This window comes from Dipodomys merriami, unplaced genomic scaffold, assembly GCF_024711535.1.
Source record: "Dipodomys merriami isolate MVZ:Mamm:240054 unplaced genomic scaffold, mDipMer1.0.p SCAF_154, whole genome shotgun sequence".
Classification (NCBI taxonomy): Eukaryota; Metazoa; Chordata; class Mammalia; order Rodentia; family Heteromyidae; genus Dipodomys; species Dipodomys merriami.
In genome coordinates this window covers 3096748-3111972 of record NW_027202871.1, presented here as the reverse complement: position 1 = coordinate 3111972, position 15225 = coordinate 3096748, and the positions used below count along the sequence as shown (strand labels likewise).

The 15225-nt window shown below is 49.7% G+C and overlaps 1 protein-coding gene across 1 annotated transcript in view; it reads left to right on the top strand.

Annotated features, from left to right (window-relative positions):
* Positions 1 to 12330: 12330 nt before the first annotated feature.
* The window catches only part of Kcnab1 (potassium voltage-gated channel subfamily A regulatory beta subunit 1), a 216565-nt gene continuing 213670 nt past the window's right edge, over positions 12331 to 15225 (top strand). Inside the window, exon 1 of the mRNA XM_070022896.1 lies at positions 12331 to 12587. Coding sequence (XP_069878997.1) covers positions 12346 to 12587 — 242 coding nt within the window. The 5' untranslated portion in view covers positions 12331 to 12345. The remainder of the gene's footprint in view (positions 12588 to 15225) is intronic.

The following is a 15225-nucleotide window of genomic DNA, read 5'->3' as shown; positions in this document are numbered from 1 at the left end:
TTCCATGTAAGGTGGGGAGTTAATGCTGGGCACCTGGAGCCTGGCAGAGGTGAGGGAGGGAGGGCAGGTGCCTGGAGCCTGGCAGGGGTGAGGGAGGTTGGGCAGGGCCTGGAGCACCTGGCTGCCATTGTGAACAGGAGCTGTGTGCAATATCTGAAAACACGATGGACAGTGTAGGTGAACGTCCCTGGAGATGTGCTCACGTTCAGAAGATTGTGTGCTATTTCTTGGGTACGTTTGGCAAACCAGTTTGTGTGGAGAAGACATAGCGCGTGAATTTGAGCAAAAGATGAATAATGGTGCGACAACGGAGGAAACCAATCCCCAGACTTAGCAACCTATACAGCCAGCATTGGAACTCACAGGACACAGCTCCTCCGGGTCTCTGTAGTGGAGATGCAGAGTGGTCATGGGCTCTCTCCTCACCGTCCTCTGCCATCCTCACTACAGTCTTCGGCACTGAGGGACGGCAGCTCATAAATGGCTGTGCCTGTGGCTCCTGGCGAGTTTTGTCACAGGAGGCACCGCCAGGAGGCAGGAGGGGGCAGGAGGTGGGGTCTTTGTTCATTCTTGCATCTGTGACCACTGTGGCATAGCCACAGGTCTCGCCACCTCCTTTCAGTCCTGCCTGTCTCTTTCAGGCTAGGATGTGGTACTTGTGCAGCTGTTGCAGCCTTACCCTTGGCTACTCCTGTGGAGGAACCCCACCTCCGCCTCTCCTCCCCCAGCCCCACACGGCTGGCTCCTGACTCTCTTCCAGGTCATGCGTGGCTCCCATCGGTGAGTGATGAGCTCCTGTTGGGGGGTGGGGAGGAATGTTGTGAGGTACTCAGCCCTCCAGATCCATGCCATGCCACACATGATTTGTGCTCACATTCTACAGGCCGCAAGCTTACACAGCCTCGGGCAAAGACGAGAGAGCTGTGAAGCGTGCTCCCTGCTAGAGAGGTGTATGGGTCAACATGTCTGTGCTACAGACTGGGAGCAGGACCACACCGCTGGCCTCTCTACCAGACCAGGCAGCAAAGCCTAAAGCAGACATGGTATCCACAGAACGTAGAAATAACGTGTGCAGCAGACATGTGAGATATTTGCAGAGGATTTCAGGGAATGCATGGTGATTGTGATGACCTTGAGAGATGAAAAACCCAAGAGGTCATCAGGGTCATCATGGTGCTGACCGGTGACTGTGATGTCTTCAGATCATCACTGGAGGCTGACCGGTGACTGTGATGTCCTCAGATCATCACTGGAGGCTGACCAGTCACTGTGATGTCCTCAGGTCATCATTGGAGGCTGTGATTGTTAGAATAAGTTAGACTTTGCCAGAGAACCACACCATCATCCAGGTACAGAGAACAAAGAAAGGTTTATTGCTGGGAAAGGGGCAGGCAAGAGCCCTTCTCACAAGGGAGAAGTGAGAAGAATCGCCAGCTATTGTATGAGGTGATCTACATATCCTAGGGAGGCTAGAAGGGGCTAGAAAGGGCAAGGAGGTAGAGACCCTGGTGTGGACATGAGAGCCAGGGGCTTCATCATGGTGGACTAGGATTTATGGCTGCTGTCCAAGTAATAGATAAGGGTCCTGCAACTGCCCAGACCTGAAGGTCACTCTAAGGGGCTCTTGTTGCCTTATATGGTGGTAGCTGCCCCAGAGGAGTGCCATCCCAAGGTAAAGGGGGCTGGAGGCTGATGCCTTTACTATATGCGCCTAGTGTTGCCTAGGAAGGTAGCATGCCAAGCTGTGGAGAGGGGAAGGAGCAGGCTAAGCTATGGGAAGGGGGCTCATTGGCTAACAGTGATGTCGTCAGGGCCATCACTGAGTGCTGACTGTGATGTCATCAATAAAACATATAGTAGGATGTGCGTAAGTTTATTTATAAGTTGCTTTGTTAAAATGCAATTCCTTTGTTCAACTACTTAAAGAGAATTTAAAAAACAAACACAACATATCACCTAAAAAAGAACGGAAGTGCTACTAGTCCACATTTATATTTCGTTCCCTTCAAGTTGCGGGAATCCCCTGATGACTGGAATATGTATGCATATGCATGTGATTTTAGAATATTAAAGCAAGGACCAGGTACATCATTTGTGGCGGCTTACCATGAACTCTAACGGTGGGCACTTGAAGTATCTGCCACAATTCTGCCCGTACTGTAATGCTTCTGTTCCCATAAAAGCTGAACATGTTTCTCTGCCTTGAAGCCAGGGGAAAGATAGCAGTGATCTTTTTCTTTCATAAATGAACTCAATTTGTTTTTAAACTATAGTCCTTTCAGACTGCTCATTTGAAGTACAGTAAACAGATACATAGCTTCGACCGGAACACATTAATGTTTTATTTTAGGGCAGAGGAGTAGGGGCTCATGTGATGTTTCTCTGATATCAAAGCTGGATTCCTTAATATCGCCATGACTGCTATCATTGTACAGTATCAAGTACCCTGCGGAGCAGGAGGCTGGTGTTTTGGGTCAGTATAATCAAGACACAGAGAGGACAGCTGAGCTCTCAGAGCCTGTGAGATCTGCCATGCAGATGTGTGCCAGCAGCACAGTCCTCTCTCCTGGGACCCCTGCAGGGGTGGAGAAGAAGAGGGAAGTTCTGTTCTGCTCATGTGTGTATTTACAGTGAGAGGTTATTTGCTGGCAGAGCGCAACATAAAATCCACAGATGGTCCAGGAAACACACAGAGTCTCTTCTGCCTACCTATTAGTGGTAAGATTTAGATTTTCCTTGGTCAATTGGGAAAAAGTTGAAAGTTCTTGCTCATTTCTGGGTGTAGTATAGCAGGAATTCTCTTCCCAAGAAGGGGAAGGAAGGTAGAATAGACTTGGAAAAAGGAGGACGTGATTTTTGTCCTGAATTCACATTCTAGCCAGGGAAAACACAAGCACACAATCTTTAGAAGCATGCCAAAAATATGGTCAAAGGAAAGAAGGAATTTAAGAAGTATAAAATACACTGGCCACCTGGTGTCCCAGCTCTCCAATTTTCTGATGCTTTCCAGTCATTTTTTCCCTGTTTGTTTTGCATAGAGCACAAACGTAGAGAGTGAAGGGGGCCATAGTGTGATTATGCTTACCCTGTGCCGAATGTGTGTCCAGAGCAGACTGGCACCTTGACGAATGCTGGCTTCGAGGCACTACTACTGCATTGTCACACTGAGCTGCAATAAAGCAATGTGGAGGAACCCATCAAAGGGGGTCTATGTGGGGAATACAGTGCCACCAGGGAAGGATTTGAGAAACTGTGTAGAATGTCACAGAACTGACAGACCAGGAGAAGGGAAGGAAGCGATGGGTCCACCAACTCTAGTCAGTCAGAATGGCTTTCCTTAGCAGCTTATTTCAAGTCCTAAACTTCCCCCACACCATTTGTTCTCCACCCCAGCACCCCGTGGCGTCAGAAGGATCATGCCCTTGTTTATGTCTGCATTTCCTGTCTCCCACCGGTCTGCCCTCTGCCAAGTATAAGCCGCAGGTGGTGTGGGCTTGTCCACTGGGCTCGCTGCTGAGGCCCTAGCGTCAAGAATCACGTAGACAGGGCCAATACGTACTCTATGACTGGATGAAGTGGTTCATCCAGACAGAAAGCTGTTTAAGGGCACCTCTCCCTCTTTCCCACAAGTAACACCGACTTAGGGGCTTTGCATATATGTTTTCTTAAAGTAGGACCTAACAAATCTCCTAACTTTAGCAATCTCACAAGCAGCAGAATTAGGATTCAGTCTTCAGCCCCATCCAACTCCCTAACCTAGTCTGCATTCTCTTTGCCCACAGCACGATGGACATTTTAGGGACTGCAAAGTCCGTGACAGTAAATGAATGAATAAATAAGTCAATATACACACATGCACATCTGTTATATATTTACTTATACAGAGACATATATTCACACATATATACTTATTACATATGCTTATTTTATACAGTACATGAATTAAACATCTTTAATTATGAGAAATGGGTAACAAAAGTACTTTCTGCACCTCGAGAATGATCAGCTGCGCATAGTCTGGGACATCAACAGGCATAGATTCTATTTCTGGATGCTAATTATCTGGATAACCTTGGGCGTGCTCTGCAGCCTTGTTGTCTTTTACAGGAGGAAGCCGGGATCTGGGGTGTCAGAGGCACACAGGCAAATTCTACACGTGGGAACTGGCTCATGCCCAGCACGTGAGGGGCACCGTCAGGGGTGAGACAGTGAGAAAAGAAATTCAAGCCCAACCCACTGTTCTGGAGGTAAAGTAGTTGAATTGGTATGCATGAAAACGCCATTCAACAGCTGATTACGGTGTTTTAAGAAGTACTCTGCAAAGCCATTAAGTAACTTGGCCTTTGGGGATTTTTAAATTTTTATTTTACAGCTGCTTCACTTGAAACTTCAATGATTACTTTAAGGTCTGAGGTTTAGGGAAAGTATTCGTACTTCACCCGGAAAAACCGAATATGCGATTGTTTTCTGTGACGAGCACCATAGAAATCCAATTAGGAGATCTAGATTTAGATTCACCTGTAGAGTGGATGAAAGGCTTTCTTATTTATTTGTTCTGGAACTGTTTCTAAAAGCAGACACTACAATATCCTTGTTAAACTTTCTCTTCTTCCTGGCTTTGTAATTCAGTTATTATTGGAGGAGTGTATTAGAAATTATTACTCTTGTGGGTCAGTTAGTGGGGGAAATGGTTCTGTCACTGAACTGGATGACACCTGTGAGTTGAGCACCAGGATTCGAGGATTCTTCAGCCTGTTTGGGAAAGTGACCATCTTTCTCTGGAGTAAAATATCCCAAGACCCATTCTGGGATTGGCAGATGATTGTTTTAGAGTTGAATTTTGAGACATCTGTCGGTTCTAAGGAGACCAGATCACTCAGAAGGGAGGCAACGGAGACGTACCAGCCCAGGGCTTCTCTGAGCCAGCGATCTGGGTATGTGAAGCAACAGAGAGCCCTCCTGTGGGCCGTGTCGACCCGGCCCCACGACCCACGCTGGCTGTGCCACTTTGGGTCAGCTCTGTGTTCTGGACAGGTGAGGTGTCTGCAGGTGTTCAGGTGCCTACCTGACCCGAGCTAGGCCTTTCTAGAAGAGACAGGAGGCTTTCATTCCTTGAAGGACATTTCACTAATAGGTGTTGTGGAGCTTGTCGTGGGAGTAACAGGACGAGAAGCCCGTCTCCCTGGAGGAGAGGAACGATTTGTTCAAGCAGGTCTATTTCATAACACAAGGCCTCCCGGGACAGAGACTGACATGTTATGCAAGCTTCCTGTGCAGCCAAGGGCCCCGTTCTTCTAGGTCAGACCTGTGGCTGTTCCCCTCTGCCTGGTTCTCATGAAGATCCACGACGTGTGCTTGCCAACCGCCAAGAATCCCATGCGCCCATGGTGTATTTTTCAGATTGTGTTATGTGTTAGCCAGAGGTGGTGTGGGGTGGGGCACACGGGTACTGGGGCTTGAACTCAGGGCCTTGCACTCTTGCCTGACTTTTTTTTTTTTTTCCACTCCAGGCTAACACTCTACCACTTTGGCTCTTTGAAATGATTAAGTGGAGATAAGAATCTCATGGACTTTTCTACCTTGGTTGGCTCTGAACTTCTATCTTCACATCTCAGTCTCCTGAGGGCTAGAATGACAGGTGTGAGCCACCAGTGCCTGGCTCAGATTGCATTTTTACCGATGATGGCTGTAGTTAAATGGAGCCTCTAAGCCCTGTTAGAATTCCAATCTGCTCGTTAGGAGAACAGACAGCTGGTGACTTGAGAAGTCTTCGCTTTGATGGGACTGCAGATGTGCTCAAATCTGTGGTATGTTGAGGAGTTGGCTCTTTGAAAAACAGGTGTGTGTGTGTGTGTGTGTGTGTGTGTGTGTGTGGCATTCACTGGCTATGGCGGTTAAATGCTCCTCGGAGCAGCTCCAAGCGGGGTCAGCCTGCCCCTCTCGGGCCCCATTTCCTCCTCTGGATATGGAGACTGGGATAAGAAGGGTGGGAAAGGTTCTGATGCAATCTCCACTCTCAGCCTGGGGGGCCCTGTCCTACCCCCAGCTGCCCCCCCCTTAGGGCCCATCCATGCAGCCCAGACTCTCTGCAGAGGTATGTGGTCCTCCTGGAGTGGCTTACCGGGTCAGAGGGGCACGGGCGACGGTGAAGTGAATAAAAGTGCAGGACAAGGGTTGAAGTCACTTATTATTTTCGGTTGTGGCTTCAGGAATACAAACACATGGCCCACAGCACCATGGACAGGCTGCCTGCATGGAGGGCAGGTCTCGGGGGTCTATGTGCTGGAGTCAGCTCCTGTCTGAGATGACTCTGAACACTAAACAGCTTCACTGTGAAGAGGGGAGAGTTGTGGCAGTGTCGTGGCTGCCCCCGGTTGGCGCTGATTAATTTACAGCCATGGGGACCCTCAGAGACACCAGCCTGAGGGAACCCCGCCCTCTGTCTCTTTAGAATCTCCCTCTCCCCTGCTTCCTGGTTTGCCTTTTGGTGCCCATCAGATCTGGCTCTCCTCTATGATTTAACCTAACCGGGAAAATTCATGTACCTCTGGTTCTTGGCATACGGCTGACACCAGGAAACGTGATGCAGGTGGATTCCTGAGCTTCAGGGGAAACCAGCTGACTTTGCCATGGCTGCCTGCAGTGGGCCTGGACCTCACTGTCCCCGTGCCAGGCAGAGGTCAGGCAGAGGTCAGGCCTGCAGGCACACCTAAGGGATCCGTGAACACTGACCACAGGACCACGAGCTACACTTTCTCTCCTGGCTGGCTTTTCATGTGAACAGACACATAGCAGACTCTCATCATCCCTCCCTCCGTCTTTTGCTTTCTCTCTCTCTCACTCCCACTTTGGTCTCAGTCTTACTGAGGCAGAAATGTCTTATTAGAAGGTATTTCTCCTGCCATGCATTGGAAGTATTCAGAAAGTCCATCAGCTGTGATGGACTTATGCCTACATAGAAAATCCTGTGACCCAATTCACTGACATTTAAAAAGGCCTATCTGCTCCTAAAGGAAAATGAAATAAACTTACCAATTTACTGCAAGGTTTATAACAGAGAAATGACCCTTTTCTTGCATTGATACCGGCATACTTATTTGGGGAAATTCACATTGAAAGTTCTGAAAATTCAAGGGGACCTGATGAGGCTCAGATATCATTCTGTGTGACTCTCATATAATCAAACACAACTTACCCCAAACTCAGGACGGCAGGTCCAGGGTTATCTGTTGCAAGAAATTTACAGAAGAAATAGCACCATAAAACCCCAGGAGTATCAAGTTGCAGGAGTTGTTTTCAAAATTTCCATGTTCCAGAATGAAACAGGTAGCGGCTGCTTGACCTGTCCGTCAGGAAACATTAGAGATGGATTCCCTTACACCCAGAGTCCTGTGGGGCTCAGTTACAGCTCTGGCAGGACGAGGTTAGGGGACCGGCGTGCAGGGGCAGGGGCGGGAGGCAGGGGGAGGCAGAAGAGAAAAATCAATTCACATTACTTTGATGCCAGTGACTTGGAGTCTTCACTGAAGAACAGAGTGGAGTTTCCAGGATGCTGGCAGCCCGGACAGGTGCGGCTGGCTCTCAGATCTCAGAAGAGAATCCCAAGTTAAGGAAGCAGTCTGTATTTGCTGTTGGGGGGAAAGACAAATCTCCCAAGAAAGCCTCTGAAAATGTCAAGGACGGCAGCCCCAGCGCCTCAGGGCAGAGCCAGCTCAGGGCCCGGCAGCTGGCTCTGCTTCGGGAAGTGGAGATGAACTGGTACTTGAAGCTCTGTGACCTGTCCACCGAGCAGACGACGGCTTGTGTCACGGGCATGCCACACAGGTGAGCTCCTCGCTCCTCAGTGGGCTCCAGGCTGGGCTCTGGGCTGGGCTGGGCCTCAAGAGAGGCCCCTGGCAGACGCTCTGGAAAGGGGAAGCTTTGCTTTTTTCTTCCCTGCTGGGAAGCGCAGGCCCGCACGACTGGGCCTGCAGGATGCCCATTGCAAAGTGCAAGGCTCAGGCAAAGGGGCTCCATGGCTTGTTTTCTAGAAAGCACCCCCCCATCCCTGCTGCCCTGCCTTGAGAAGAGGCTGGCAGGCAGAGAGTTAAGGTTTTTCTCAGGTTAAAAGTCAGAGGAGGAGTTCAGAAATTGTTGGAAAATGTCTGGCAGACTTGGCAACGGTCTGGTTTCCTGTGAGAAGCTGGGAGGGGAAGGCTGTGTTTTGCCTTGAACACATGGTTAGTGGACACTTGCAGTGGGGCAGGGGCGGAGGCCGGGCAGGGGCAGGGCGCTGTGAAGATGTGCACCCCTGCAGACTCCCTCAGCCTCAGATAGTACAAAAGAAGGATCACCTCACAAACCCAGTAATAAAGGAAAGCACTCAGGGAGAACAAAGTGTCTGTTGGGACCAGAAACTCAAAGCTGCTTATTTCCTGTGATTAGTAAAATAAATAAATAAATAACAGGTAAGGAGTTAAAGACAATTTTGCAAGGGGAATCACTGTGAACGTAATGCCAGAAAGACAGTTTTCATGAAATAATAATACAACTTCTTTGAGAATTGAAAAATAGTCTTTAACGAACTGGTCAAAATGTGGAAAAGGTCTTTTGCAGAGGTTGGGCACTAACCTGGAAATTCTGCAACATAATTTATCTGTGAAAGCATCCGACATAGAATTAAGTCTGAACATTGCTAGACACACCCCAAAATGCTTGTACTTACTTGGAATAAAGTAGATGCTTCCCATTCTAAGCCACAATTCAAAAGCCAATATGCACAAAGTAGGACAAAATAAGCCTTCTGGAAATGTTCTGGGAAATCGTTTACTGTCCTGTGATGGCCGGGGTGCCAAGGCTGGGGGCTGTGGACCAAGAACCCCGGGGAAGGTGAGCTCATCTGAACAAGGCTCCAGTGAAACTGGCAGCGTTAGAAGTGATTTCAGCTCACAACTCATTTCTCAAATCATTACATAACCCTCACATCTATAAATGTTGAAGCTATTATTAAAGAGCCTCTGGGGAAAAATGTCAAAGGAAAGCCTTAATAATGGTTTCTTTCCATAATATATTCTGCGACTCACTTTGGACTTCCATTTAGACTCTAACACAGGAACGCAAAATCCCTGCTCTATTATATGACCCCATTTATCACGTCAGAGGGGATCATCAGTGAGATAATGAAGTTCAGTGGGAAACAAATGTCTTCAGTGAGAAAAAGCAAATCTCTCCTCTTTTCTGCTTAAACAACAGCGACTTGTCCTAGAGTCAGAAAAGATTGGCTAGGAAGTGGAGCTGTAGCTCAAGTGGTAGAGCACTAGCCCTGAGCTGAAGAGCTGAGGGACAGCACTCAGGTCCAGAGTTCAAGCCCCATGACTGACCAAAAAAAAAAAAGAAAGAAAGAAAGAAAAGAAAAGATTGGCTAAAGTGTAATTCCAAATGAACAACTTCTAGGGTCCTCTGCAGGCCAGTGCTGTTCACGGGTGGGCAACAGCCCCTTGCTCCCCATGTGTGTTATAGAGTGTGTTAAAGAGGGAAATCTTTCATCATCCAAGGTGAAAAATGCTCGTCCTTCTTTATTTTTGCAGCATGGCCATTTTGAGAAGGAAAGATTGTGTGTTGCTGGAATTTAGTGCATTTAAAAATTACATGACTAATTTGCAGAACTGGGTGTTTGCATAGCTCAGAAAAGTGAAGGCAATTCTCATTGCTAGTTCTTTCCTCTTCATACCCCAGTGCTCAGAATTCCTCCCTTGATGTGTCTGGACAATGATGGTGACCTATTATTTTGTTGTCTCATAAGTTAATGTCAAAAGCAGAATGTGCTGTTCCTCAAGTTGCCTTTCTGTAGATGGGTTTGAGGACGCTTCCAGAAGGCTTCCTGGACTCCTAGCTATGTTTACTTCCAGCTGCATGACAGGAAAATGATAGCTCCACTGGTGATTTGTGTGCAGCACAGAAACTTGCTTCACTTATGAAATATGAACAAAACTATCTGTAAAACATTACCTAGGGTGGAACATGGAAGAATCCTTAAAGACATTGCATGTTTGTTATAGCCTCCCATGGGTCTTCAGTTACTGTCCACCGAGGGATGATGGGAAATGTAGTCCAAGTGCTCAGCTAGGAAGAGAGGAAAATGGGCTTTGGGAGCAGCTGGGCCACTGCCACTGAGAGGTGTTAGAGCAGAGTCTGGCTCTTTCCCCAAACACAGAAGACCAAGCCAGGCCCTTGTTCAAAGCCCAATCTAGAGACCTGGCCTGGCTCAATGTCTGTGTCTCTGGGGTGGTAGGGCTCACCCTCCCTGGAGCTCCTGGGTGTGGAGGAGACCCTGGAGAGCTGCAGGCCACCCTGGCTGGGTGCAGGGAAACGCCGGGGCCAGACTGGGGCCGAGGTGTCCCGAGGAGTGGGGTCCCGTGGACGCCCAGCCGGGAGCGCTGGGTGGGAGCCAGGGCGGGTCGCCAGTCAGGCTGCGGTTGCGGAGCCAGAATGTGCTTTGAACAGGATCTTCAACCACAGCATGCTCCAGTTCCTAGTGACAAACCCCTCCAGGACTCCCTGTGAGAGTGGCCAGGCAGTCTGAGCACAGAAGGCCGACCCAGCCTGGCGTTGTGTCTAATCTCATTTAAAAACAACAACTGCCTGGCCCTCACTGCAGTCTGACATTTTCCTTCCTGGCTCCTTGGACAAGATGTGTGGAAATGTGGAGGGGCTGCTTAGGACAGTTAAGAGCTTCTCAGTTAAAACAAAGAACCAAAGCCAAAGTGCATTTTGTATCTGAATTTTCTAACTTAATCTTGTTACATCAATGAATGTTAGGAGTGCCACAAGCTGTCCCAAAGCATGGTTGAATTATTTGATTGTCCCTAGAACTAAAGAGAAACTAATCCACACAAATAATTCTTGAGGGAGGGGGGCTGGGAAGGTGGCTCAGTGGTAGAGCACTTGCCTTGCATGCCTGAGGCCCTGGGTTCGATTCCTCAGCACCACATAAGCAAAAAGAAAAAGCTGGAAGTGGAGCTGTGGCTCAAGTGGTAGAGCGCTAGCCTTGGGCTGAAGAACTAAGGGACAGCCAGGCCCAGAGTTCAGGTCCCACAACTGGAAAAAAAAAATTCCTGAGGGGAGCAGGTTTGGAAAGAGCAGACTTCCCTGTCCCCAAGTTAGTGTAGGAATTAGGAGACTATCCACACGCCTGCTGAACAAAACATTAAGTGTTCCAAACTGTTTGTAATATTTTATGTTCCAGATGGTCATTTATGCAAGGTAGTATTAAGTTTAACTGTGTTTTAAAAATATTTTCTGATGAATGAATATCCAGTGGAGTCAACATTCTATACCAGTTGAGAAACATGGGAGCAGGAAATGTGTCCTATTCTGGGCTCTTCTTTTACTACCATCCAAGTGATGATGAACTAATCTATGGTACTTGGACTATGAAATTAAACAGCAGTCATTTGAGAAGTCTGGATATCATGTTCCACTTCTAAGATTTCGGAGATTGTCCAGAAGGACATCCAGTCTCAGGATTCTCACTAGGACCTTGGTCCTACCATTTATCCCCTGTGTTTTCCTAGAATACGTTTTATTTTACTTTTATATACTTTTTCACTTACTTCATATTTTTCTCCTCGTTCATAATCTGCTTTCAACTTTTATACAAATACAAGGCTCATGTCAAGGGCCTGTTTCTCATTTATTTTGGTATTTCATCGTCACTCCAGTGGGGATGTCTTCCCCCACAGACTTGCTCTCAGACTTTTGCTTTTTTTTTTTTTTCCTGTTGTTGTTGTTATAAAAATCAGTTGTCCATATTTGTGTGAGCTTTTTGTTTTTTAAACCCACCAAACTGATTTCTTCCTATCTCTTGACAGCAGCATCTGAAAACATGGAAATGTTTAATGAACTTTTCACCCAAATGAATCATGGCACCATTATAAAAAATTATTCAGTTATGAACACTTGGTCCTTTGGCGATGTCTCACTCTGCAGTGAAGGATCACACCAAGGCCTTGTGTACGGTCTTTGTGAACACAGATCATTGGCCCCCAGCCGAACACATTCCTCCCTTTCTGTCTAAATAGAGAGGCATGGGAAAGGGCCCTGCGCTCCTTCTCAGGTCAGTGTGTCCTTGCTTATGTTTGGCTTTCAGACCTTTGAAGAGACAAGGGGAATGGCTGGCCTCCACCGGCTCTTCTTTTTTGGCCAGGTCTTGGCAGAGCTGTACCCAGCAGCTCCGCTGGGACCGAGTCTGTTCGAATCCACAAAATAAGGAGACAGGAAAGCAAGCCGATTCCTTTTAGGGACACTGGAAGCCAAGCGGCCCAGCCAAGCGGCGCCAGTGCTAGCGCCGAGGTCTGCCTGGGAAGCATGCACCTTTACAAGCCGGCCTGCGCAGACATCCCCAGCCCCACACTGGGGATGGCCCGGTCTGGCGAGTCTGCCCTGAGAGGCAGACGCCAGCACACAGTGGTCAGGGCTCCGGCCCAGGGCGCTCGCTGGCCGGGCAGGCCTGGCGCGGCCGTGGAGCCTGGGCATCTGGAGAGGTTTCTGCGTGCCCACGGCCTCTCCTTTCAGGAAACGACGAAGGCGAAGACAGGCATGGTGTACAGGTACCGTGAATCGCAGTCCCCACCTCTGTGCACCCAAATCAAGCACTGTTGCTGTTGTAAATCGTGTTGAGGCAGGAGGAAGAAGCTGTCCTTAGGATGGGACAGCGGATGCACTGGGTCCCTTCGTTGGCTTGCCTTTTCTGAACTTTTTCTTCTTCCTCTTCTTCCTCCTCTTCCTCCTGTTCCTGCCCCTCCTCTTGCTCCTCCTCCTCCTCTTCTTCTTTGGTTGGTTGTGGGGCTTGAACTCTGGGCCTGGGCACTGTCCCTCAGCTCTTTAGCTCAAGGCGAGTGCTCTACCACTTAGATCACAGCGTCACTTCCAGTTTTCTGGTGGTTTATTGGAGATAAGAGTCTCATAGGCTTTTCTGCCTCAGCTGGCTTTGAACCGTGATCCTCAGATCTCAGCCTCCTGAGTAGCTAGGATTACAGGTGTGAGCCACCGGCACCTGGCTTGAACTTTCTCTTTTTCTTCGCCAGCTCACTCTGCAAGGCCTTGTGAGTTATGGGCTGGCCGTGGGGCCCTTTGCTCTGCATATGGATGTTGAGCAGTAGCTGGCTGTGGGGCCCTTTGCTGTGTGTGGATGTTGAGCAGTGCGTGGATGTTGAGCAGTCGCTGGCTGTGGGGCCCTTTGCTCTGCGTGGAAGGTGATGCATGCAGCTGGAGACAGAGGCAATCGAGGCCACACTCCTTGCCGTAACTTAGTCTGCAGACTGGAGCTTCCCTGGCGCGGTCCAGGCTTCTGGACTCTTGTTGTCCTCTGAGTCCGACCGTGTGAACTGCCAATGCCATGGTTCATGTCCCTCTGCAAATGCCTGCACTCCAAGCTACACCGCCAGCGTGGCCCGGCCTTCCAGTGCCACCGTTTGTCCTGTGACAGGGCCAGCAGAGGCATGAGGAAGGGGATGAGGTAGGCTGGTGCAGAGGGAAGGGGTGTGTGGCTCTTGTCAGTTGTGGAGAGGATCTGAGGACAGTTACCCTGCCAGGCCACACAGGGGAGCCCAAGAGCCGCAGGGACTCAGGGACCTGGGGAGCAGGAGTGGCCTCTGTACTCCAGCCTCCCTTCAGACCACAGAGGGCGCCTCCCCAGGCCTCTCTCTGCTCCCCGCCTCCCTTCCCTTGGCTCCCTACGGTGCTGTCTTCAACCAGGGCTACCTGGGTTGAAGGTGGGCTCCCCGGCTGTGGTAGCCAGCCTCTGCCCGTATTCAAGGCCCCTGTGGGTCGCACAGTCCCAAGGTGTGGGTGCACAGGCCTGGCAGGCCTGTCACAGAGCCTCAGGCAGCAGATCCCCACGAGGCTGAGGCTCCAGGACACCGTGTAGTAGTTTCCCTTACATAAGCCGTTCTTCCTTCGACTCTGGGACAGGACTTTGGGAGAAGAAGGCCAGGGTTCTGCCTCCCCTCCTGGACCTGGCTTGTGATCGTGATTTCTTAGGGAATAGTTGGGAGAGGGCGACTTTCCTGCTCTCCCTGTGACTTTTGATCCCAGGAAGAGGGGATGTGGAAGGGGCCGTGTCACGCTGAGAGCTCTTTCCTGTCTTCTTCCTTTTGAGGGGTGTTGTTTCCTGAGCAGTGGGAAGAGAACAGACTTTGTGGTTAAGAAGACAGAGTTGAAATTCCACCTCTGCTACTTTTAGAACCGTGACACTACCCCTCCCCACCCCCGTAGCATGGAGACGTGTCATGCCAGGTGGACGCTCACTGTGGACGTGTCACGCCTGGTGGACACTCATGGTGGGTACCTGTCACGCTGTGTGGACGGCCACTGTGCAGATGTGTCACACAGGGTGGGTGCTCACTGTGCAGATGTGTCACGCAGGGTGGATGCTCACTGTGGAGACGTGTCACGCAGGGTGGATGCTCACTGTGGAGACGTGTCACGCAGGGTGGATGCTCACTGTGGAGACGTGTCATGCGGGTGGACGCTCAGTGCAGGGACATGGCACTCTGGGTGGACGCTCTCTGCTGCAGGCCTGTCCCATCACTTGGCGGCATCTGTCCACCAGGCCAAGTGTAGGGAAGAACAAGGCCCATACTGGAGGCACAGGAACTGAGCAGGTCCCATGCTCGGCTCTAGCATTGGCTCTAGAATCACAATGTGAGGCCAGGGAAACCCTCTCCATCCCCTAATTTGGTCAGATGCTGCTGCGGCCTTCAGCCCCACCAGCTGCTGGGCCCCCTCCTCTGACAGAACTTTTCTGTGGTTCCATGGAGACTTGGTTTTGTGTCTGACTTGGTTGAAGTCCAGTGAATGCACAAACCTCTGCAGCAAGAAGCAGGAAGCATGGAAAAGAGATTGCTTGACATGGTGTCAACTGAGCGTGGTACTCTGGTCCTTCTGTGGGCTTAGAATCTGCAGCAAACACAGATGTTGTTGCATTCACTTGATTAACATCAGTAAAACAGAGGGATTTTTAGTCACTTCTACAAGGCTGGATGGTCACTGTCTGGATGGCAGAGCACTGAGCTCTGAGCCTGACAGTGAATGCAGACCCAAGTCAAGGGCAAAACAGCACAAGAGGCAGGCACACAAGTATCTAGGCTGAGCCAGAAGGCAGCAGACACACAGCCAGAAGGCAATTCTGTAGGAGGAGCCCTGGCACCAGGAACTCAAGTGGCATGTAAGCAGCCATCTAGCGGG